The sequence below is a fragment of the Andrographis paniculata genome, unplaced genomic scaffold, assembly GCF_009805555.1.
Source record: "Andrographis paniculata isolate CXL003 unplaced genomic scaffold, ASM980555v1 Contig79END, whole genome shotgun sequence".
Lineage (NCBI taxonomy): Eukaryota > Viridiplantae > Streptophyta > Magnoliopsida > Lamiales > Acanthaceae > Andrographis > Andrographis paniculata.
Window position 1 is genome coordinate 2,999,716 of NW_026137616.1, and position 25,161 is coordinate 3,024,876.

Below are 25,161 nucleotides of genomic sequence, written 5' to 3' on the forward strand. Positions count from 1 at the left end.
CAATCCTGATATAAAATCAATAATGCAAATTGTTCGGAGAGATATACATATGCACATTATTCATTCAGCAATGCAAGTAATACACACACCAAACTCTAAACTTTAAGATAATGTGTGTCTCTGTATGAACATAATTAGCATTTAACAATGTGGTAATACAACAATGAAACAAAGATAGAAAACTAAGAGCAAGCATGGAAGCAATCATTCCAGTACAACATGGATGATGCTGCTAAACACGTTCAAATGAAGCAACTGGCCATCTAATTTAATCATAGGAGAATTTGCTATCAGCCCGGAAGATAATATCTCACCGAAACATGTTCAAAACTTGTTGACAAAATTTAGGCAAAATAATTATCTTGGTCTAAAAGAAAGATTCATTTCAAATTTACTCTATAATCTAATAGTTATCAAATTCACGAAAACTTTGAGACTTGAATTGTATCTATTTGGACAGAACTGAAACAATGCAGCAATGTGTGACGTTCTACCAGAGGATGAGCACTATTTAAAGTTACAATATCTTAATTTGATGCCTAGAAAATACATGATATTGAGATATTCAGTACAAAAAATAAGTACAAATATGGAATAAAAGTGTCATTACTTCATGCAAGAATCATTACAAAGAGCAACAAAGAAACAAAGAACAATTTCGAAAAACAAGGCAAAATCAGATAAATTTTCATGATGTATACAGAATGAAGGAATAATCTCCTCTTGTGGATCAAGAAGATTGCCCTTAGCACACTATCTCTTCACATCAAAATTGGACGTGACATATAATGGTCTCTCTAACTAAGAATTCAACCCCGAAGTATTAGTCAAGCACAATATTAAATAAAAAAAACCCAATCCTACACCTAAACTACAATGATAAATTCTCGAGACTTACCTAACCGATGTCAACAATTGAATACCGGTGTCGTAAATGTCAATAGTGGAAGAACCTGCAAAGCCCGCATATACAAGATTGAACCAACGTCAACGGTACTGTGTATATTCTCAATTCAAAAACTTCTAACTCCTTCACAAAGAATCAATTTCTGTCCATAACCAAAATCGTATCAGTGTGGTTTCTGATTAGATTCGATGAGCAAGGCATTCAAGATTATATGAACGGCTGCATCATACACAGCTGCATTATAATGCATGCCATCAGCGGTACAGTGAGGGCCACACAAGTCACTCAACAAACGAATATCAAGCTTCAGAAGTGGTCCACCGGATTGACGCAAAAGTTTACTCCGATAAAGCTCATCATCGTAGAAACTGCACATTGCCTCGCTCATTTTTTCCCTCTTCTCAGCCGTGTTCAACATCGAAGTTATCAATGTCGGCATCCCAATCCAAAACAAGTGCAATGAACGGGCCGATTTGAATTCACTTACCCCTCCACCTCCATTTCCGCCGTCTGAATTTGAAGAAACGGGTAAAAATGGCAGCAAATTATTTCTCAACACACGCAATGAATTACGGTATTCCGTTGCATTGTTCACGTGCAGCATATCCCACAACGCCGCCCCCATGACTAGAACATCCGGAAAATTGTTTTGCTTCAAACTTGAAACGAATTTGGTCAAATTTCCGACGTACGGCGCCCATACGAAATCTAACTTCATTCCTATCTTGTTAACAATCACCGAGTAATCACTATGCCTCTTGAACAGATCCCCGCGTATACTATCGATGTATTCGGATCCCATAACTAGCTCCAACAATGAAACTACTATTAACCTTGCTTGAGAGTCCCCTGCAACAACCACCCACGATCCATTCAATAAATCCGATGCATCGGAGTTCTTCAGCTTCTGAAACTCACACTCCTTTACCTGATCAGATCTAATCCAGTCCCATGACTTGCAACCACTTTCATGACTATCTTCATCGATGCTGTCACTGCATTCTCGATAAACTACACTATGGAGGAAAGAAACACACGCATCGCTGTAGATGGTGGCCGGTGGAGGAATCACATCTGAGGGCGATAGAAATGAAGGAATTGAAGGGAAATAAGGCATCAAATGGACACCAACAGCAAGAGTGATGAACAGAGCGCAGCTGAAGAAGAGCATTTTGTTGCGACTCAAATGCCATCCCGCCATACCCATGGGCACGAACAGAACTACACAGGCCGCCAATAGCCCTAACTGGACGGCCCCTATCATCATCGCTTCCACTACTGCTCCCAAAGGAAATCTAGCGTGTCGAATCTTGCGATGCCGTACTTATTACTACCGAAAATTAGGGTTGGGGATATGGAAATGGAAAACCGAAAAAGGTAAAATGAAATCAAGCCGAGCGTCACCGCTTAACGTTCCTAACACCACAGATCGCAAAATTTCTCAACTTAATCTCCAATCCGTAAAAAGTGATAACGAAATTAGACGAGAACTCGGACCTAGGGTAGAAATTTCGACGCCGCGATTTTGATTGTGCCTGAATCGTCGTGGATCAGTGGAGGAAACTGAATCTGCAAATCCAAAAACTACGTCCAGCTGTCGCCACTTAATCAGCGCGGAGAAAGGCCTCCTCTATATTGCCACTGCCTTGCGGTGGAGCCGGTGGTTCTATGCGGCGGAGCACGGCGGTGCGGCTAAAAACCAGTGCGGATGAAATTGAAATTATAGGAGAGAATCACGATTGCCGAGAAATGGCCAAAAAAAATAAAATAATAATAATAATAAAATAATGATAATAATAATAATAATAATATGAAAATTTCTTAACTGAAGTGTTATAATTCAATAATCATTAAACATGTTTGACATTCTAAATTATAATTAAATGATTGTAATAAATTTAAGACATATTTATTTGTATCTTTAATTTCATTTTCGATTTCACTTATAAATAAAATTTCTGTGAAAAATAAGCAGAGATATTTAAAACATAAATGTATTCAAAAGTTAATTTTATTTTTACATACAGATAAAAATTTTATTACTATCTCCGTTGCGAGACTATATATTTGAATATTAATTATTATATTAATAAAAAATATAAATTAATATAAAATAACAAAAATATTTTTAATGGTATCTTATAATACAAATACAATGATATACAAATATAAAAATATATTTAATGTTAAATATAATAACACAAAAGACAAATATAAAAATAATTTTAATGTTAAATATAATAACACAAAACACTGATGTTAAGTATTACTTCCTTCGTCCAATTTCTATTATCCTAAAATATATTTACACAGTTTTTTTTAAGTGATTATCTTTTTTGTTATTAATGGACAAATTCGTCTTAATTGTATGGTAGAGATTAAAAGTAATAAATGAATGAAGGGTAAAAATGTAAAATTTGTATTTGAAAAATGAAATAAGATAATAGTTGTTGAACTTAACATAGGATATTAGTTTTTGGACAGAGGGTGTATTGATCAATAATTATTTTTTTAAAAAAATATATATAAAATAAATAAAACCAAGTAACTATTATTTAGACATTGCATTATTAGAGTGATGATTAGTTCTAATCAACTAACACAATTCACGTTTTATAAGAAGATTTATTGTAGTGAGTATTTTAATCTCTTATTATTATTATTATTATTTTTTCATACATATTATATTTCAGTATTTAAACTAGTATTTTTTTTTTTTTAACAATCATTGTAATATCATTATTTTAGACTTACTACTTTATAAAATCTATTTTTATTTATTTATTTATATATATATTTTTTATTATCTAATAATTTATGAATAATATTTATTATTAATAAATACATATGAATTTTAAGATATTGATTATATAATTTGTGATGATGGTATAGTATAATTTTTATAATAATTATAAAAATATTAAAATTATTTGAACTTATAGGATTAAAAAAATAATAATTAAAAGTGATATAATTGTCTATTCGTATATACATATCATACCAAATATTATATTTCTTCGTTCCCAATAAAGAGTCTTGTTTACTATTTTTGTCTGTCTAAAAAACAATAGTCTCATATTTATAAAACTACTGTTACTTTTTCATTATTATTGCACAATTGTCACTACTTTTTACACTAATACACTCACAAGGGCAAAAAAAAAAATTTGTCCGTACTTTTTATTAACTATCAATATAATATCAATATTCCTTAAATTTCGTGTTAAACCCAACTCATACTATAGTTTTGGGACGGAAAGAGTATAAATATACATTATTTATTGTTAATTAAAATTTTGTGTTATATATTGGTTGTACTATTAATACCAATTGATAAAACATCTACATATCAAAAAACTCTATTTGTATTCACAAATAAATACTAAAATATTTTTAATTTTTTGGACGAGTTAGGGTGCTGATACTTATGTTATGTTAGACATAAGTATTGCCATCAATAAATTATCCCTTAATTTTTATATTATTTTTAGTAAATTTATTAATTTTAAACAAACTTAATAAATATAAATTAATTTAATTAAAAAATTTAACTTTTTACACGTAAGATCAACTCAAAATCTTTTTACTTCTATCTCTTTCATCAATTAATATAAATAAATACATTTCTTTATTTATTTGTATTATATACTCCAAAAATTTTATTATTTACAAAATAATATTCATATTATATATATTTTATTGAGATATAGCTAAAATATCTAAAATTCTAACAACAATATTCATATAAAAGCATAATAAAATAATAGTAATAAGTTAGTTATTAATAATTTACTAATCTACACCAATTAAAATATTGTGTTCCTAATCAAATAGGCACATGACACGGAACAGAGGGAATATATCATTACATATATGTAAAATCAAATAGTAAAAACATCAAAATTATTTTATATTTTTTTTTTACATAATATTTTTAAAATTTTAGTACTATTTAATTTTTTTTTTCAAAAATATAATATCATGTATATAAAAAATATTATACCACTAAATATTAAATTTTTACTATTTTCAAAATTGGTATTATTTTAATTTGAGTTAGTCAAATTTTAATTTTAGTTTGGTATTTAAAGTATTTAATAAGATATTTTGTGAAAAATAATATATAAATTTATTTATTTAGTGTTTTGATTTATTCTTATTTTTTTTATAAAAAAATAAAATTTAAAAATTGTATCGGTAATATTAAAATAATATTTTATATTAAATATTAATTTTTATTAAAATATAAAATATAAAATATAAAATAAAAATCGTATAAAAAACAATATGGCCAAACAATATAAATACTCTTTCCATACACGATATGGTGTACTTTTGTTCTAAACACGAGCAGTTAAGAAATAAATAATTAGTAAATAATTAAGAATTTGTTAATAAAAATAATTATTATTTAATAAAAATAATTTTAAATTAAAATTTTAAAAATTATAAATTTAAAAATTTAAAATAAAATTATATATATAATATTAAAAAAAAAAAAAAAAAAAGGGAAAAAGTGAGATGAAAATGAAAAGATGACAAATCTGGTAAGGAGTTTAGCGGTTGGTTAAACTTCAATTTATTTGGCATATTGAAAGTGACGTGGGATCTATCTATATTTTATTAATATTAATTAGGGTGTGTTTGGGTTGTGATTTATTCTTTATATTACATTTTATGTTTAAATAATAAAGTATATATTTCCCTGGTCCGCATACAAAGTATACATATTTTTATTTTGAGATGTTCAATTACAAAGTAACTATTTCATTAAATATTCCACTTTTTTCACAAATACCATTGCTTTACATCGCATCATTACTTTTATACCAAAAAGTAAAAAAAAAATGTCATTATACTATTTTTACCTACTCATTATAATTAAAATACTATTATTTTTTAAACTACGTGTCAAAAGTAAATATATACTTATTGTGTGGACGGAAGGAGTATAATACTGATATTTTGTTAAATGAGAGTAGATACAGCATAGGTATTTTTATCCATATATATATATATATTTACCGATTTCAGTTAAAATTAAAAGAGATATAACCTATACGGCTGTATCTACTCTCATTTAACAAAATACCAGTATTACATATATTTTATTATTTAAACATATAAATGTTTTTATAAAAATATACTTTAAATTAAAATTTTAAATAAAAATTGAAGTGTTTTTTTGGATGAATCTAAAGAAAAATTGATTTAAATTTAATATTAAAATAATATTTAATAGAATATTTTGTAAAAGATATATATATATTTAAAAAATTGTATAGTTCAAATATAAGTTTGGATAACAAAATAAAATTAATTTGACAATAGAGTGTTAGATTTGAATTTTTTAAAAATAATATTTTAATATAATATTTTGTAAAAAATATACTATGTATATTTTTTATTGAGAAATATGATAAATGAATAATGTTAGTATTTTTATTTGATATCACAACCGAGCATACCCTCAAAAGAGATTGTATTATTTGTTGATCTAAACAATATAAAAATAAATATTTGTACCTGTAATGGTTATTATTATAGTTTGTTATCTATTATTCCCTCCGTCCCACTTTGCTACACTGTAAACGGTATTTTAGAAAGGTGGTAATTAGTAGATAATTAAGAATGTATTAGTAAAAATAATTATCCTATAATATAAATAATTATAAATTAAAATTAAAATAACTAATTAAGTTAATTAAAAATAAAAAAATTAAAATGAGATTAAAATGTGTAATCATTTTTCAAAATAAGAAAGTGACATGGTAAGTGGAACGGACAGAAACGGCAACGTGGACATGGTATCTGGAACGGACAGTAATAATTTTAAAGATTTTCAATAGCATGGGTGCATATAAATAAATTGTGTTATCTTATTTTTTTGAAAAATTAGTCTCTTCGATTGGTTTGCCACTAATGATTTTTTTTTTTTTGTTTTTTTTTTTGGGGGGTTAGAAATTAGTATAAATTTAATGTATTATATATTTATATGTTTGATATAAATTAGTTTGTAAAATATGAAAAATTTTAAATGTATATAAACATATATGTTTTAAATTTTAAAATCTACCGGATGTAACATGACATATATATGATTCCCGATAATAATATACTTTCTTATATGATTCCTGTAAAAGTATACTTCCTCCAACCCGCATTAAAATATACAATTATTTTTTACACATGAAGTTAAAAATAGTATAAAATACAATTTTACTTTTATTTTAAATATAAAAAACTAATATAATAATAAATATATAAAATAGTAAAACTATTTTTATTAAACAGTGGACTTCGCCATTACTAAAAAGAAACATGTATACATTAATGTACCAAAATAATATTTAAATCAAAGTCCGACAAAAAATAAAAATAAAAAATCTAATTTTTAAATAAAAACCAAACAAGCCCACAATTTACAAGTGGGTTTGAAAACAGTAGAGATTAAAAAATAAAAATAAAAATAAAAAAATAAAAAATAAAAAATAAAAATTGAGAGTACAGTGTATATGTGTACTGCTGCAAAGCAAAACAACCATTTGTTTCTCAACTTCTACTAATAATACTAATTTTCTCGCTTGTATAATTACAACACAAAATTCAATTCAATAAATTCCTATGTAAAACACAAACACTGTAACCTTTACCTTCCTCGGCGATCATCGATAAATCCATGATAGTTTTACGATCAGCAAAATCCACAGCAGATGGAACGGCGCTAAAAAATCGAGTCAATCAATCCCTTTCGAGTAAAAACAGAAAGGGAACAGCAGAATCCAAAGAGCAGGTTGGTCGAGAACTGACAAAATAGGATCAATCGGGTTTGAACCTTTTGAGAAGACGATCATTGTTCCAGCTGGCGTTCATAGGAGCTCTGTAGTTGAGGCTAGAGGCTTTCAAGTCATCCTAAATCATCAATTTGTTAAAAAATATAAGCAATTGGAATGTTTCGCATATCACTTTCGGTAGAATAGAATAGAATAGACATCGGGATGGTTCTAGAACAATTGCTTCAAAACTTTATACAAATGGTTTTGGTTAGTCGAACCCGATTCTCACAAGGTTCTCTGGCAGTGATGTTTCTAATGACTTCTTACAAACAAGAGTATTATTTTTTTTTTATCAAAATTTGTAATAACTAGAAAAGGAAGAGAGCGAACCTTGAAATCAAATGCTGTATTTGAACTTACAGTACTTGCCCGTTTTCCTCCTACGTCAAGTTGGACGGAAATAATGGCTTGAGATAAATCAACTCCCGATGATTGCAGAGCACTCGTTAAAGAATTCAAGACCCTGCTAGAAACTCCCAATAAAGTTTCACAAAATAGACTTGTCATTTGATGTTTTTGACAAAAAATAAAATAAAAGAAAGAAAGAAAAGAAATGCAACCGAACATCTTTCACCTCACATATGTAATAAATGGCAATGTTGACAATAAAAAATAAAACATAAGAGTTGGGTTTATAATTAGTTTATAGCATAGTCCGCACTCTGGAAATAAGAACAAAAATCATAGTAGAATTCTTGTTCACTCAGAGAGACTCCACCACAGTTGAGAAAGACCAGCTAATCCAAGCCTCGTTGATCCGACACAAAGTAAATTTACAAAAGCAAAATTCTACATGCTCATATAAACAAATTTTCAGCTAAATGCAGGTTAAGCGACCAATCTAAACAAGCTACGAATGAAACATTTACCCTTAAGAAACAACATTGAAAGTTCACAACCAAAGCTCAAGTTTGTCGCTCAAATTTATCAACAACCTCTTAACGATTAATGAACCTAACCAAGCCGAGCTCGCAAAAATTGAAGATTGATAATGCAAAAAGGATTATTCACTTTATTACCTTCATGAAGAAAGTAAGTGCAAAACAAGAAAGTTCATATCCCTCTTTTAAAAGTATTACTTAACTGAACTACTGATTCACTGAAGCATACTTAACTTTAAAGAACCATATGATATGACATCAGGTCAACTGATTAACAAAACACTTACTTGCCCGAATCATATAACAAGACAGAATCAAGTTTAAACATTTATTGATATTAGCAAATGCTTACTCTTGAGTATAGGTATTCGAGATGCTTGGTTCTCCACTCTGAGTCTTCAGTAATTCCTCATTTGCAGCGTTAATAGGAATGGAACAATCGTCTCCTCTGGATCTCCCTGGCCAAATGTGAGATTGGGACTGATGGACCGTTAAATGATCAGCATCATGAAATGATCCTGGATGCGGATGGGCTGTCAACCCCTCATATATAGATCCTTGCAATGACATGTTCATAGGAAGTCCTTTTGTCAAAAGTGAAGTGTTGTCTGTTGCAGTGTAGAAGGCAGCTTCCGCCAAGTCGGACTCAACTGAGTTCTGAACGTTGCTTAAAAGAGTTGGTTGGATGATATTACCATCTTCATTACCTGCTAGACCCCTGTCAAGTTGAGGTTGATCGACAAAGCTTTCCCCTGGCCCAGAATTGATTCTCTGTTAACAAGTGGATGCATCCCACATCAAGTCCAGCTTTATTGAATAATAAATAGATCTTAAAAAAAAATTGAACGGTGCAACCAACAAATAATATCAAACGACATTGTGAATAACACAATAAAATTTTAGAACAATAAAAGAGAGAGTAAGGCAGTTACTACAAAAGCTTGTGCTCTTTACTTGTAAATAAAATCAAATCCAGAAATCAACTCCAGTTATTTAGGAAAAATGTGACTTCATAATTAAATATAGTGATATAATATTTTTAACCTTAATTATAATTGTCCATATTGCGATGAAAACTATAATGTGTTGAGCAAGAAATGCAAAGATTATGTAGGTTACCCAAGGAAGAGACTTTGTCGACTCAGGACTCCAACCTTGACAAGGGCCCTCGTACATCTGCAACTTCTCATGCAAATACTGGATGTACTGAATAACCTGCATTAGGATGAACTTACAATTTGAATTGGAAAAGCACGACTCAGCAAGAAGGTTCTAAATCAGTAAATCACAAAACAGAAGAGGTCAAAATGGTATAATATATCACCTACCTCCAACAGAAATGAAGCTTTATCTCTCTTCTGATCTCTTTCAGGTATAAGATCCCTCAATATCTGAAATCTGCAACACATATAAAACTTCAAACTGAGCTTCACCAACAACCCAAAAACTGCCCAATTTCTTGATTCAACAGACAACACTAATATTGGAACTTTTTGAGCAGCAGCAGAACAGCTCCACTTAAAGATAATCATATATTAACAAGAAGTAAGATAAACACGAGACACAACATAGTTTGATCCTAACCTCGTATCCACAAGCAAGAGAACACTAATTTCATTCTAAATAGAAAAAAGGGAGTACACAGGAGACTGCTATAAAGGGATGAGATAACTCCGAATTTTAGGGCTGTATAAATGACAGCAAAAGGGATTTTGGAGTGACGTTTATAAAACTGTAATCGCACAACTATCTAAATTTTGTGATTCTTTTAAAGGGCAATAGCTCAATCACCTCAAGTTTGTGACTCTTATAAAGAGTAATCACACAGCCAGCTCAATTTCAGAAGCCATACAAGACAACTTCTGCAACTCATATATAATCACAAGTCTCAAGAAACGCTCAGAGCCATAGTAATAGGGATTTAAGTCACCCACCAACAAAACTCACAATGACGATGTGCATACAGAAGGGCCTAAATTACAATGCAGAACAGTGGCTGAATTCGAAGTCCGGAGCCCTAATGTATGGCTCATCGCCACATATTGTCAAATTAGGGCATCAGAAAAAAAAAAAAAAAAAAAAAAAAAAAAAGTCAGGTAGCTTAAAGCTTGCCTCTCGTTGATTTTGCTTCTTCTACGCTGCTCCGTCTCCGAATGCTTCGAACGCGAAGCGTTCCCCTTCTGATCGACCCCCTTTCTCTCGGCTGAATCTGCATAAGCAGCAAAGCTCAATAGAACCAAAGAAAAAGCACAAACACAGGAAAAAGAGAACAACGACAACAACACAGACATCCTAACGAATGCAGAAGAAACCATGTACCACTCGGAGAAGAACTTTCGCGAGTCTCTTCGTCGTCTGCACGGCTTCTTACAGTTCTGACCATTTGCGGTTCTCCGAATCCGAATTATCCCCACAATTCCGAAATCCCTTGCCAGTTGTGATAAACCCTAACGCCGGCGGCCCTCAGTGCTGGAACTTTCTGACAGTGCTGCGTGCTGATTTGCCTGTATACGGCGATGGTTACATCGAACAGCGCCAAAGCATGGATGATGACAGCCTCGTTAATTGATCCTTCCTACCCTCGCCTCGCCTTGCCTTCCCTCGCCTCGCCAATCGCCATCCTCATCCTCATCCCCATCCCCATTGCGCCACCATGTTTTTGTCGTTTTGCGGCCTTGGTCACGCTTGGGCTTTCTGGTTATTTGTTTTTTAGCTTATAGGCTTTTTGGTGTTGTTTTCTTAATGGGCCTTTTGATCTTTTTAATTAAGCCCATAAAACTTCCAATTTCTTTTTTCAAATTATAAGTTTAGGTGTGTATACAATTAGAATTTTAGGCCATTACTTATTTTTTGCAGCTAAAAATGCAGTTGGTGTACCGGTAACTTTCCTCCAACTATAAACTTTAATTTTTACTCTAAAAAAAAAAATATATATTTTCTTATATAATCTTTTTTTATACTCCCTTCGTCCTATTGAAAGGGTGATATTTGTTTTCTACACGCAGATTTTTTAATATTAATATTATATTGGATTGCAGTGAAAAAGATAAAAATACCTTTATTGGTATGATGTAATATGAAAGTAATGACATTTTGTGTAATATATTGTAAGTTGAAAGGGTATTTATTATGTTAGGTAGGTAGTACAATTACTAAATTAGGAAATAGTAACCTTGTTTTTGGGACGGACGAAAATAAAAAATGATAATCTTTGAATTGGACGGATGAAATATTATTTTATATAACTTTTCATATTTATAAACTACATTATAACTTTAATTTATTTTTACATTATCATTAAAAATATATAATTCATATTTTATTTATAAAATTATATATCACTTTTTAAAAAATAAATTATATATTATTTCTTAAAAAATACACAAAATACTTCGCTCCAAAAATGGAGTGGAATATTGTAGCTCTCCCCAAAAATGAGGGAGAAAATGGGGTTGGGTTGGAGCCCCCGCCAACCCATTGCAGATGATCTTAATGGATTTATTTGGATTTTGAAAAGTTCTTGAGTTGATTTATAAATTTTATAAAATTTATGTAGAGTTTAATTGATTTTGTTTATTGATTTATACGAATTATAGATTTGATTGAATTATTTATTAATTTCCCTATACTTCATTAGATTTTATAAATTTGTAAATTAAATATTTTTTTATTGATTTATAAATTTTCAAATATATACAATACACTTGTATATATATAAAAAAAATTCAAATATTTTAAAAAATATTAAAAGTACATTAATTCTCAAAAAAATATATTTATTATTATTCTCATTTTTATTTTATTTTAATAATAATATTTTTAAATTTATATTTTTTGTTATAGTATTATTTTGATCGGATTTATTATATTATATATATTCAGTGTAATTAATTTTTATTTTGTAACAATCTATTTAATTGTTATTATTATTATTTATATGATTTTGTATTAAAAATTATATTTATAAATAAAATCACATTAAAATTACAATTTTTATTAATTAAAATTAAAAATAAAAATAATTAAAAAGAAATAAATATAAATTAACATTGCCAAATATAATCAGTGGTTTTTTAATTGATGGAATTGAAATCGAAATAATAAAATATAAATTAAAATTATGAAAATTTTAATTTTAATTTGACATTTTCAAACATTAAAATTGATCATTTTAATTCAAACCATTCGAGCAAATTTATTTGTTCTTTTATATATATATAATTTTGAATATTATTTCAAATATACAAAACTTTAAAATATTTGTAATTTTTATATTAAATATTTAAATTTTTTTATCTTATTGATATTATTATAATAAAATAATAAATATATATTAAATAATAAATAGTTATTAATGCTATAAATAAAATAATATGTACGTTTTTTACTAATTTTAAAAATTCATTGAAATTTCACTTCATAAAAAAACATTCTATAAAGTGTAATTTGTTAATAATTTTATTAAAGAATCCAACAAAATCCATTGATTTTTAAAGCATCGTTGAATACACCAAAATTTTAAAAGATTTTTTTAAATCTAATTGAATATACTCATATTTTAAAATTAAATAGATCAAAAATTTTAAAAGACGTTTTAAAATTTAGATTGAATACACCTAAATTTTAAAAATCTAATGAAATCCAATAAATACTATGTTAAATACACCCCCCTAAATTATTTGAAAATAAATTTTGTTGATATAATATTTTAAGTTAAAAACATTGAACTATGTAATATAAAATATTTTAAATATAATTTTAAAAATACTATCATGATTATATCACTTTATTTATTTACTGGGAGAGTGTTTATTTTATGAAATTGTTGAAAATATTTATTATTATTTTTTTAAAGTATAACAAATTGTGTAAATAATATAAAAATAATGAAGACCCATAAAGTATTAATCTCTCACTCTCAACTAATTTGTCTTCGTCTAACAAGGACTTGTATTGTCTAAGTAATAAATAACTGTATCCCTGAAAATAATTATAATTAAATAAAAGTAATTATACATTAAAATTTAAATGACTAAAACATTTAATTAAATTAAAATAATAAATTATAAATTATAAATTTTAAAACGTGAGTAAGTATATAATTATACTTTAAAAAATGAATGAAAAAATTACTAATAGAAAACTAAATAAATTAAATAGGATAGACTTAGACTAATTTTCTTTTTAAAAAAGATGTGAAAAGAAATAAGTGAAAGAATAGAGTCTTATTATTTCAAATTCATTTCTTTCTTTTTATTTGTTAAATTTACTTTATTAGTATCAATTTTGGCACAAAAAAAAATATAAATTAACTATTACATTTTATTAAATATTTATTTATTTATTTCATTATTATTATATACATTTTTAAAAAAATTGCTAATTAAAATTCTAAAAATACTTTTAACTATTTTTTTTAATTTTTTAATAAACATTCCCTATTTCAATATCATATTATGCTTTTTTTGGGCCTAAGGCCCAATAATCAGTCTAGCCGCAGTGAAACTTCGAGTGCCATAACATTAAGAAATCTAGACCGTTAGATCTAATCAGATGAACGGTGAGATTTGCACAGGACTATCTCAAATATCAATATCTCGTCTCTTTGATAAAAAAGGACCAAAATTCGGCAAATTCCCCACCGTTTCTCCAGCGGCGAAGCCTGGTCGGAAAACGCTGCCATGGCGGAAGTTTCCAATTTGCACAGCCTCAATCGCCACCAGGAGGAATTTGAACCAGAGCCGGAGCCGGAATTCTTCATTGCTGTCAACGCGTTCGTGGATTTCGAAACCTTCTGCTCCCCGTCCAATGGCTGTTCGAGTCCCTCCTTCCTAGATGACAACACGGCGTCGTTCGATTTCACGTTCGATTTGGATGGTGAACCGGGGAATCTCGGATCTGTGTGCGAGGATTCGAATTGTTTCAGCGACGAGGAAGAAGAAATGAATTTCGTGACAGATCTGTATGATTACCGGGAAAGTCTTTTGTCGGATGATCCGTTTTTGGAGTTTCATTGCGACAGGGCGGACGATTCCGTTCTGGAACTCGGAATCGGGCAGGGCATCGGGGCGGACGCTCCGGACTCTGATTACGAGGATTTCGAGGTAAATTCGCCGCTTGTGCACAATGATGTTGATGTTATCTATGGTGGGAATAGGGTTTTTAATAGCTTCGAAATTAGCGTCGACGACAGGGACGAATTCGAGTGGGAAGAGGTGAGTGAGAGGATCCACTTTGATGAGAGGGAAACGTTGAACTCTGTGATTAATCGAATTGATGAAATTTCCATGGAATCGAACATCGAAGAGGTGATTGATGGAGTTCACTTCTACGATGATAGAGATACTTTGATCTCTGTGATTGATCAGATTGATGAGGTTTCCATTTCATCCAATATTGAGGACAATTTGGGGTTGGGTAATAGGGATGCTTTGATCTCTGTGATTGATCACATTGATGAGGTTTCCATTTCATCCAATATTGAGGACAGTTTGGGGTTGGGTAGGGACGAAGATTTCGAGGAGGAAGAGAGGAATATCGAGTGGGAAGTGCTCTTAGCCGCCGACGATATCGACAATGATATAAATATTAATGAAGCTGCATTGATGAACCTTGAGTACGGCACTAATTTTTTCGGGCAACTCACAGATAATGGGAATTCGGAAAGGGGAAGTCCTCCAGCTGCCAAATCTGTGGTGGAGAATTTGCGTGTGATGGTTTTGACAAAGGATGAGCTTGGGGAGAATGGCGATTCGGAGGTTGTCTGTGCAGTTTGCAAGGATGAGGGTGTAGTTGGAGAGAAGGCAACTAGGCTTCCTTGCAGCCATCTATACCACAAGGATTGTATTCTTCCATGGCTTCAGATTCGAAACACGTGCCCTGTTTGTCGGTATGAGTTGCCTACAGATAATGCAGATTATGAGAGGAGGAGAAGTGAGGGCGACAGCGATGAATTGAGGTACAACTTTGAACTTTTGCCGTAAAAAGAATGGTAGAGATGAGCTTATGTCTTGTGGGGATGATATAATTTTTTTAAGTTTCTTTTGGTATGTAAAACGTGTAATGTTTGTTCTAGTATTTTTTATTTGGAACAACTTGGCTGGAGATATTAATGGTTGCTTTTGTAGAATATTTTAGTGCGAAATCTAGAGCTGGGAAATGGTGAATGCTTGGTAAGATACGATATGGTGTTGGTGTACTTTTAGTTATGGTTATTCTTGTAAAGACTTGATGCTTAATAAATGGATGGGTTCTTGAGATCCTTTAGAAGATGGGATAAGTTCATAGTTCTATTCGGTAGCCTGGAATGGTTTTTGCTGAGGCTTTATGCCTCATAAATAGTGGGTATGGTGTGGACAAATCACGTCGTTTGCTACCTTTTGGATAATCGAGCAATTATGGAACTCTGTATGAAGTCCTTGAAATTAGGTTGTATAGATTTGATTGTGCCTTGATGTTCTTGTACAGTTTTGTTGTCATCTCCGACATGTATTTAGATATTGGGATAGTTCTGATCTTGAATAAATGAATACGCACATCGTTTTTTAAACCTTTTAATTCCTTGATCGAATGAATCCTGTTGATTTAACGAATATTGAAAGTTTGTGATCTAGCTGTTGATCTTAACGAAAACATTTTTTATGCAAATAGTGAAAAATATATTTGTCGCGCACCATTCTCCTATCTCTTGGTGAATTTCTATATGTTTCTTTGTGGGAATACGATTCAACATAGTCCATTGAAAAAACCCATTGATGAGATATAACTATTATGCTAGGGCATACTTTCTTCGAGATTTCATGTGGGATGTGCTGAAAAGCGAATATTGCTATGTATAATGATTGAAAATCAACCGTGTAGCCGTCTAAAATGGTTTGAATTTGTTGCAAGATTCTGTGTTAAATATATCAAGAAGACGATAATGGATCTTAAGTCCATCCGGATATATCTTTTCCAACTCTACTTTAGATGGTTTGGTTTTTCCATATGGTAAAGTATAATGTACGTATTTGTTTGGTATACCTTAGAGGTATTCTTCATCTTTAGATGTGAACGAGACAAAGCTTCATCTCCGACTAGTTAGGTATACCTTAAGGAAGAAGAATGAAAAGTACTTAACCTAGAATTTCGATAATAGATGTAAATTGAAGAAAATATGTGTGAATGTTGTAATATGTTTGTTCATTCGAGGCAATCTTAAAGTTTGCGAGTCCTAATTAGCTAAGTTACATTCGATATTTGGCGCACATGTTCACTATTCACGAACTTAGGTAACTGAGATCATTTTGCTCTCCGGTCATGTCTTGCTACGTCATATTTGATCAATTCACCAAATAATTATTTTAGTACATGATGAAACATGTGTGTAGTGAGTATTATTACTATTCTTGTAGCTCAGAATTGTGAAGTTTTGTTGTATTCATTAAGGATGAAAAATAAAAAATAAAAAATTATTGCATCACAAAGATAAGAAACTATTGAATATATGTATAGAATGTGTTTGGTTTGCATACTAAATTAAATTTACCATTGTTCAGTATGTATGTTCTAAAAATATATTTTTGTTTTTTTTTTGTTTTTTTTATAAAATATTATGTGAAAATATTATTGAAGTCAAAATTTAAATTGAATAATAAAGTTGCTAAGATTGGAGGTGGTGGATGGTCCTCTTTAGATTGTGACATTCATTGGAAATCCTGCACGTTTTTGTTTGTATGCTCTGTGTTAAGGTTTGAGTTTTAATAATAAAATTATAAAAAAAAATTGAATAGTTGTTTTATAACATATAAATAGACATGTGATATTTTAAAAATAAAATAAAATTTTAATATAGAATAGAAAATAAAAAGATTGAAATATAATATAAAACTCAATATCCAATACAATCTAGTTCATATAGTAGTAAAGATATTAAAATATAGGATTAAAATAATATAGGATTTGTTTGTTTAGTAGTTTGATTTAGTTATATATATATATATATTAATGTGAAGTTATGGAATATTGTAATATTTTATATTGAATGTTAAATTTTTGTTAGCTAATAAAATATATGCATTGGGAATTTCTTAAGCAAATAATCCATAAAATTGTAATGATTAATTTATATATTATTAATTTAAAAAAATATAATTAAAATATCAATTTGAAAAATACATTTTTTAAATTATATTCTCTCTATTTATTAAAATATATGCATTTTTTTTCATTTGTCTATAAAAAAATATTCACTTTCTATTTATTACAATATGAATATCATTATATATAAAATAAACTTTTATATAATATAAATAAATAAGAAACATAAATTTTTGTTTATGATTAACATAAATTAAATTGTAAATAAATAGAAAGTTTTGAATGTATATGAATATATTTATTTATTCAAAAGAGATAATAAAAAAAAAAAAAAAAAAAAGAAAAGAAGAAGTAAAGTTTTTTTAATGAATTAATATTTTAAAAAAAATAAAAATTGAGAGCAACCGGGTCAAGAAAACGAACCAAACACACCCTAAAATGGTAAACACCATATAACCACATTCAACTTTACCAAGCAATCTATAATACTCCATCCATCCTTCCCTTTATATATACTTAGGTTTTTCGCTTAAAATATTGCCAGGATATTGAGAATGTAGTAAAAGAAAATTATAACAAAAAGCAATGAAAATAGATTAAAAATATTGTGGAATTGGATTGGAAGGAATTTGGATGATGACCATCGGCTTTGTTGCCACAAATGATCTTTATATTTTATCATTCCCTCCGTCTCATAACTAGATATTCATTTACTTTTTGCACGTAATTTTAGAAATATTAGTATTATATTATGATGCATTAAAAATAAAGTAAAAATTACTAAAATAACCTTATTAGTACGTGTGATATAAATGTAATGACATTTGTGTAATATATTGTAAATTGTAAGGGTATTTGTAATATTAGGCCGATAGTACAGTTACTAAAATACTTTGTTACGAAACAGACTAAAATGAAAAAAATAAATATTTTATTATAGGAGGAAGAGAGTATATGCGTCTTGACCCAATTTTGCAACAAATTAACAATTGGGTTGGGAGTCTATGGCAAGTGCAACTGAGCTCCACTTGGTGACCTCTTTTAGCCCAAAAAAAATATTTTTGAAGGTAATATGTATTAGTATATGTTTTGTACGGAAAATGGAAATAATAGAAAAATAAAATTATCTTTACGTTTCTTTTTTGTTTATTTGAGTATGAAAAATCAAAATTGATTTTTAGTTTTCATTTATCTTCCATGCACAAAAAAATTCAGAGAAATAAAACTTAAGTACTCATTGTTCATTTATATGTTATGTTTCTTGATTGAATCACTATTATTATTTTTCTACCATTTCATTGTTGTTATCTTAAAATAATAATAAATAAAATTGAGAAGAAGAAAGAAACATAATTTACCGGACCGTAGTGTTATAGGCTCAAAATCTTTGATATCCTTTTGGTTGTATCAATTTCATAAAATTTTTGGATATCTTTATTATTTGTGTCTCTACCACATCAGCCGGAATATTCTTTTCTATTTTTGCTCACAACAACAAAAAAAAATCATTTCAATTTTTTTATTAATTTTTATTCTCATATTTATATATATACATATATTTTTTTTAATTATATTATTATTATTATCTCTAAAGATTTTGATTTATCAATAATTTATGGAAACAAAAAATTATACTCTCTCCATCTCAAACACTCAGCAACATTTTCTTTTTTGTTTGCTCAAACTCACTGCAATATTTCCAAATTTAGAAATAATTAATAATATTTTTATACATATATTAATATACACTTCACTTTATCCCATCACATCACTCAAATAAAAAAAAATAAAAAATCATTTCTCTCTTCAATAGCATCACTTAATATCTCAATTATTTCAAATTGTCATACTTAATACTCCCCACCTAAATTGTCGTGCCAAACACAAATGTTGCACAGTGTTTGGAACGGAAGTAGTATTATTTATTATTTAATTCAGTTTAGTTTTAATTCATTTTTAATTTTTAATTATATTATTAAATTATTTTTGTATTGTATTTTTATTATTATTATTATGGTTATAGTTAATTGACAAAATAAGATATAAAAATAATAATTAAAATTTTTTAAGGAAACATTACATTATAAATACTACAATACAAATATTTAAAATAAGAATAAAACAAATAACTTAAATTATTCATCCAACAAACTTAATGTTATTTGATTTTATTGAAATTCATAAATATATTTTATTCAATAAATTAAATTATTTTGTGTCAATAACAATTTGTTTAATAAAATTAAATTTTATTTGTATTCATATATTTTAAATAAATTTAATATAAATTGCAAAAACAATTTATATAATATAATGTGTCATGTATTCCAATTTAATTATAAAAGACATGACATAAGCAGAATATCATCCCATTCTTCCCCTCCCCCCCCCTCCTCCTTCTCTTAAAGTATCAAATCAAATACTTATTTTTCATTTTAAATATTATATCAAAAATTAATTTTACATTCAGAACATCACATCTAATACCTATTTATATCACATCATAAATTTTCACTATTCAAATTTCAACTCAAAATTCAAACTCCCAAAATAGTCTCTACTTCGTCTCATGTCATTAAAAATAAATAAAAATAAAATAAAAAAATCATGAAAAATAATAAATAAATAAAATTGCTTTGCCAACACTACCAAATTTAGAGTAGCAGTAGTAGTGGTTCCCCAGTTGATTTAAAGAACAAAACACCTTTTGTCATGCACATTGTAAGTAGTGGGTCAACAACATATAAGCAACCACACACTAGTTATTAATATTTTTCGTCAATCTGCAATTATTTAAAATAAATGCACCACCCAACTGTCACACTACATAAATAATTACATAAATAAAAATATATTATTATATTCAATGCACCTAAATGGCAACTGAGCAAATTGAAATAAACATTATGCTTCACTTTGTACTGATTTTTTAGATAAGGGATAGAAGATGATTGGAGAAGGCATTATTAGCTGATGACGAACTTATCCAGTAATCCTAGCTACTTATGAATTACGAAAAATAAATAAATAAATAAACATATACATAAAAATAACATCTCTAAATTTAAAAATATGACTACAATCTCCAAATTTTGAAACAACTTAAAAAATGGAGCAAATGTTGCTCCAAGTTTGGTATAATACCATTCATTTCACCAACATTGAAGTAAAAAAATAATACTCTATATTTCAAAATCGAATACCAGTTAAGTTCAAATTATTATAAGTATTTAAAACAAACCTAAACACTAGTCCGATTTTATGGTCTCGAGCCTCGTCATAGAAGAACCTCACAATCTTATCACCATAGACAAACCTAAGTTTTAGGAATATGAGCAAGAAGGTTATGTAAATATAGAATTACTAAAAATAATGTGTATATATATATTGTTGGATGATTTCTGTTGAAAGTAAATGTACCATTGTTTGGAAAAGTGGGCTACAATGCATAGAAGGGTGTTGCACTATAGTTATCTTTTGCTAAATTCTCCTTTAATAAGTGCTGCTGATCTTTTTACACAAATAAATGTAAAGCAAAAAAGGTATCTTACATCAACACAAGTCACCTGACACCAAGCAAGACAAGCTAAACACAGAACAATAATTAAATAAATAAAATGGAACCGATTAAAATTGTAATTGAGCTAAAAATACTTTTAAAATTAAGTAATGTAAGAGCAGTTCTTTTGGTTAAAATAGTTAACATTCAAATCAACAAAAACAAAATTGGGAACACTCTAAATCAAAAAATACAACCAGGAACAAAAAAAAAAGAGGTGAAGAAATGGGAGAAAATAAACTAAAGAGATCCTCATAAACAACAACCACAACAGTTCAGACAAAAAACTTCATTGTAGATCAGAACATGATTGTCATGTGGAAATGATTTTCCTTCCCAACAGTGACAGTTGAAACTTTTTGTGAAGGTTTACTTGAGTGGGGAACATGGTTGGCTTACATATATATATATAATGCTATGTATGACATGGCCAAATATTTGCAAACCCTTATAGCACCTGAAAAAAGTGTTCATATCTCTATAATCACCTAATTTTCTTACAAGAACATTTTTCCTAAACATGGTAATTATTTGGAGTTTTCTAATGATATTTTTAACTAATTACAACTTAGTTCATGCTGCAATAACACATGAAGTGGAGAGAGCCAATAGGAGGTGGAATTGGGGGGGAGCCACTTAAGCTTTTTGGGATAGGGCCAAAAGAGAGGTAATCAATATTCCATAATGTGGCTGCACTTTTCTATTCTGCCTAACTTTAATTAACAATAAGTATTTTTTAAATATACATATCTGTATTGTTTATTGCATCCCTTTTGCCAATTTCTATTTTATAAATGCTGCTAAGAGTAATATATTCTGGTTTGTCATGAAGAGGGGTTTGGGACAAAATAAGGTCCTAATGGAAAAAATGATGAGATACGTGCATGAAATTTGAAAAAGGGATAAGATTTGCTGACAAAGGTATGTGCCTCAAGTGGGTGAATTAGAATATCTATCATTTATTTCACATCAAGAGAAATAGGGGTTTTCAGCCAACCCCAACTTTTTCTTTTTCCCCTCACCTACAATACATGTTTCTTTATCAAGACATGAGATTAAGAAAAAAGGAAGCCTTTGTGTAATATTTTCAATAAGCCAAGTTGTGTAACTAAGGTACAAATAAAGTGTCCTAATGCATCACTTAAAATAGTGTTTAACTATTTCTTTATGTTGAAATTCTACATTATAAAAATCTAAGAAAGTTGGAACCTTCATGAAGATCATATTTGGTGGGCAATCCACCACTTTCTACCTACTGATTACACTTAGATTACTAATCTCTGTTTGGACAAATATAAAAGGTTAGGAGATTTGTGGGGAAGATCTCTTCGTACTCATTCAAGACATTTAAGAACTGGTCATCCTAAATAACTTTCTAGTTATTAATCAGACAGGTTATGTCCAAAATTAGATTGGGAGGAAATAACACTACAACTCTACAAGTAACAAATATAACTATGTTCATAATATTCAGACTTTCAAGAACTTTGTAGAACATGAAGAAAATGCAAGCAAAAAGTATATAGGCACAGGGAATGAGCAAATCAGTGCAAAAAAAAAAAGATAAAGTTGAGTCAATGTATAATGATAATGTTGACCATAATGGTCACTAAGCATGTCCCAAAATGTAAAAATAGAGCATTTACCTCAATCAGAATTGTTTCATGTTGATGCAAGAAAAAGGAGCCTCCTTTTGTTCTTTTGTATAGTGGAAAAGTGCATGTCAAAGTACATCCACACGTTCATCATCTTTATCTTTCGACCCTCACTACAATAATCGTACCAGATATTCAAATTGCGTAAATATTGGTCAATTGTATGGTTAAAATGAGACATGAACTTTGCAAAAGTGATGTAGACAAGGGTGTCCTATAAATTTTCAATATATATATATATATATATGTATCTACCTACGTAATTCAAGTACAATTTTAAATTTAACCTGTTGGAGAAAAAGAAAATAATCACCGACTGTTTCGAGCTCATCAACAATGCCAACTTTAGTAAAAATTATTACAAACAACTGATAATAGCAGTCCCTCTCCTTTTCACTTGAGGAGTAGTGATTGCTGTTCTCATATTATTTAAAATAAAATAAAATAAAATAAAAGTCCTAAAAATAGACTTTAATGAAAAGTAAGATCAAGTAAATGAGTGTTAACTTACCACTTCATTTTCTTCAATTTTTCTCACTCCTTAAGGAATTTCCATGCCTGATCTCCTATTACATGATTCTGCAATAGTTCTATTCCTTTATCTCACTAAATAGCAGTTAAATCATTGTTAAAAAAAAAAAAAAAAAAGGAAATATTTTCCCGTAGCTGACAACACCATATTTCAGATATAGTCCACAATTTGTCTTAAACAACAATCAAATAATTGATGCCCCACGCCCTTAATAATCTCTCTATCTCTGATGTAAGCATCAAGAAGGTTGCTGAATAGTTTCAAGATTATCCACAACTAATAGAAAATCATTAAATGGATATATTAAATGAGTATCCCTGGTTTTCATGTAACTAAAAATACCCTGCAAGCAAACATGGAACTGTAAGCAGTTAAGATCAATTGATTTTTATAAATTGCAGTTAAGGCACAGTTGAAATACTCTTCACTACATCCTTATACTTGGGAGAATAGTCCTGAGGTCTAATCTTCGAGGAAATATACTGTGCTCTAAATGGGAAAAATTGGTCCACAGCACCACCTTTTATTGCATCCTATAAATACAGTCCTCCCCACAAGTTTCCCATCAGCATCTTCATCAACTGCCAAAAAATTATCTCATCCTACCCACCCACCTAGTGTCATTGAATCAATGGAAAACACACAGGTTACTGAGCTTCATTACCCATCACACTCAAACCTAACTGAATTCTATTTCCAGCTTGGATTTACCAGTGATTACTCCCCTATACATCAATTTCGTAGATCTTTAGACTCGTCATCTTATGAAGTTCATCATATCACTCCCCAAGTTCAACAGCTTGATACTCCTCAGTCAACATCAGATGAAGGAGTTGATCAGCTATTAGGCATAATAAATGAGAGGAAGCAGAGAAGAATGGTGTCAAACAGAGAATCCGCACGAAGGTCACGCATGCGCAAGCAGAAGCAGTTAGATGAGCTTTGGTCACAGGTTGTCTATCTTAGGAATGAAAATCAACGACTTTTGGACAAGCTGAACCATGTTTCAGAGTGCCATGACCAAGCTACCCAAGAAAATGCCCAGCTTAAAGAGGAAACTTCGGAACTTCGTCAGATGCTCACTGACATGCAACTCAGAACTCAAGAATCTACATCTTTAACTAAAGAGAGCTTGATGTGAATTCACCAGAAGAAGTCACCAATCTTGAGACTGAATAAGTGTTTAACTAGTTTCTCTAAGTTACCACTGTTGTCTATATTTTCTTTGAACTTTTGTTTGCTGCTTCTCGCTACTGTTAATATCCAATTATTGTTTGTATGAGATAAAAGTATTCAATATAAAATCTCATGTTGATTATTCATGAAAGATGTTGTCAAAAACACTTGCTACACTTGCAAAGATAAAGTTCTCCATGAGCAAAAGGCAAAGTTAATAAAATAAACGGGCAAGTTGCTTAATTGTCTCATACCTGCATTCCACAGTTAATGAACTGGCAAAAAAAGACTGCCAGCATGAATTAAGATTATCTGTGTCAAACTTTTCATGATGACTAGTAACAAGTATTAAGAAAAAAAAGAAACTAATAATAATACACATGAGTACAATTGCATATAAAAATGCAGTAGCAGTTTCACTTTTGATGCAAATATAATCTTATGTTAAATTTTTGAATGAGATGAAGTCTATCTCTATTTCCATGACCTAATTTCAAGTTATACAGGATCAGACACTGAGGCAAGGTTCATTAGTGC

The 25,161-nt window shown here is 29.3% G+C and overlaps 4 protein-coding genes across 7 annotated transcripts; 2 read left to right on the forward strand and 2 right to left on the reverse strand.

Moving 5' to 3' along the window:
• Positions 1–582: 582 nt before the first annotated feature.
• Positions 583–2,646, reverse strand: LOC127240213 (protein ALTERED XYLOGLUCAN 9). The gene has a single exon (XM_051258761.1). It carries the CDS (start codon positions 2,172–2,174, stop codon positions 1,071–1,073), a length of 1,104 nt encoding a protein of 367 aa, XP_051114718.1. The 5' UTR covers positions 2,175–2,646; the 3' UTR covers positions 583–1,070.
• A 4,759-nt stretch (positions 2,647–7,405) lies between these two features.
• LOC127240216 (transcription factor BIM2-like) lies at positions 7,406–11,313 on the reverse strand. Of its 4 annotated transcripts, none has more exons than XM_051258764.1 (7): positions 10,944–11,313; positions 10,737–10,833; positions 9,953–10,022; positions 9,744–9,854; positions 8,977–9,395; positions 8,074–8,209; positions 7,406–7,819 (listed from the first exon to the last, which is right to left on the reverse strand). In XM_051258764.1, the coding sequence occupies exons 1-7, from the start codon at positions 11,005–11,007 to the stop codon at positions 7,727–7,729; spliced, it is 990 nt and encodes a 329-aa protein (XP_051114721.1). In that variant the 5' UTR covers positions 11,008–11,313; the 3' UTR covers positions 7,406–7,726. The 4 variants fall into 4 exon arrangements, with proteins under 4 accessions (XP_051114721.1, XP_051114723.1, XP_051114722.1 ...); XM_051258766.1 differs by having other exon boundaries at positions 9,744–9,839; positions 10,944–11,312; XM_051258765.1 differs by having other exon boundaries at positions 8,074–8,206; positions 10,944–11,312.
• A 2,927-nt stretch (positions 11,314–14,240) lies between these two features.
• On the forward strand, positions 14,241–16,161 carry LOC127240212 (uncharacterized). Its single transcript, XM_051258760.1, has one exon. The coding sequence runs from the start codon at positions 14,306–14,308 to the stop codon at positions 15,605–15,607; it is 1,302 nt and encodes a 433-aa protein (XP_051114717.1). The 5' UTR covers positions 14,241–14,305; the 3' UTR covers positions 15,608–16,161.
• A 7,869-nt stretch (positions 16,162–24,030) lies between these two features.
• LOC127240222 (basic leucine zipper 43-like) lies at positions 24,031–24,727 on the forward strand. The gene has a single exon (XM_051258778.1). The coding sequence runs from the start codon at positions 24,080–24,082 to the stop codon at positions 24,587–24,589; it is 510 nt and encodes a 169-aa protein (XP_051114735.1). The 5' UTR covers positions 24,031–24,079; the 3' UTR covers positions 24,590–24,727.
• The last annotated feature ends 434 nt before the right edge of the window (positions 24,728–25,161 follow it).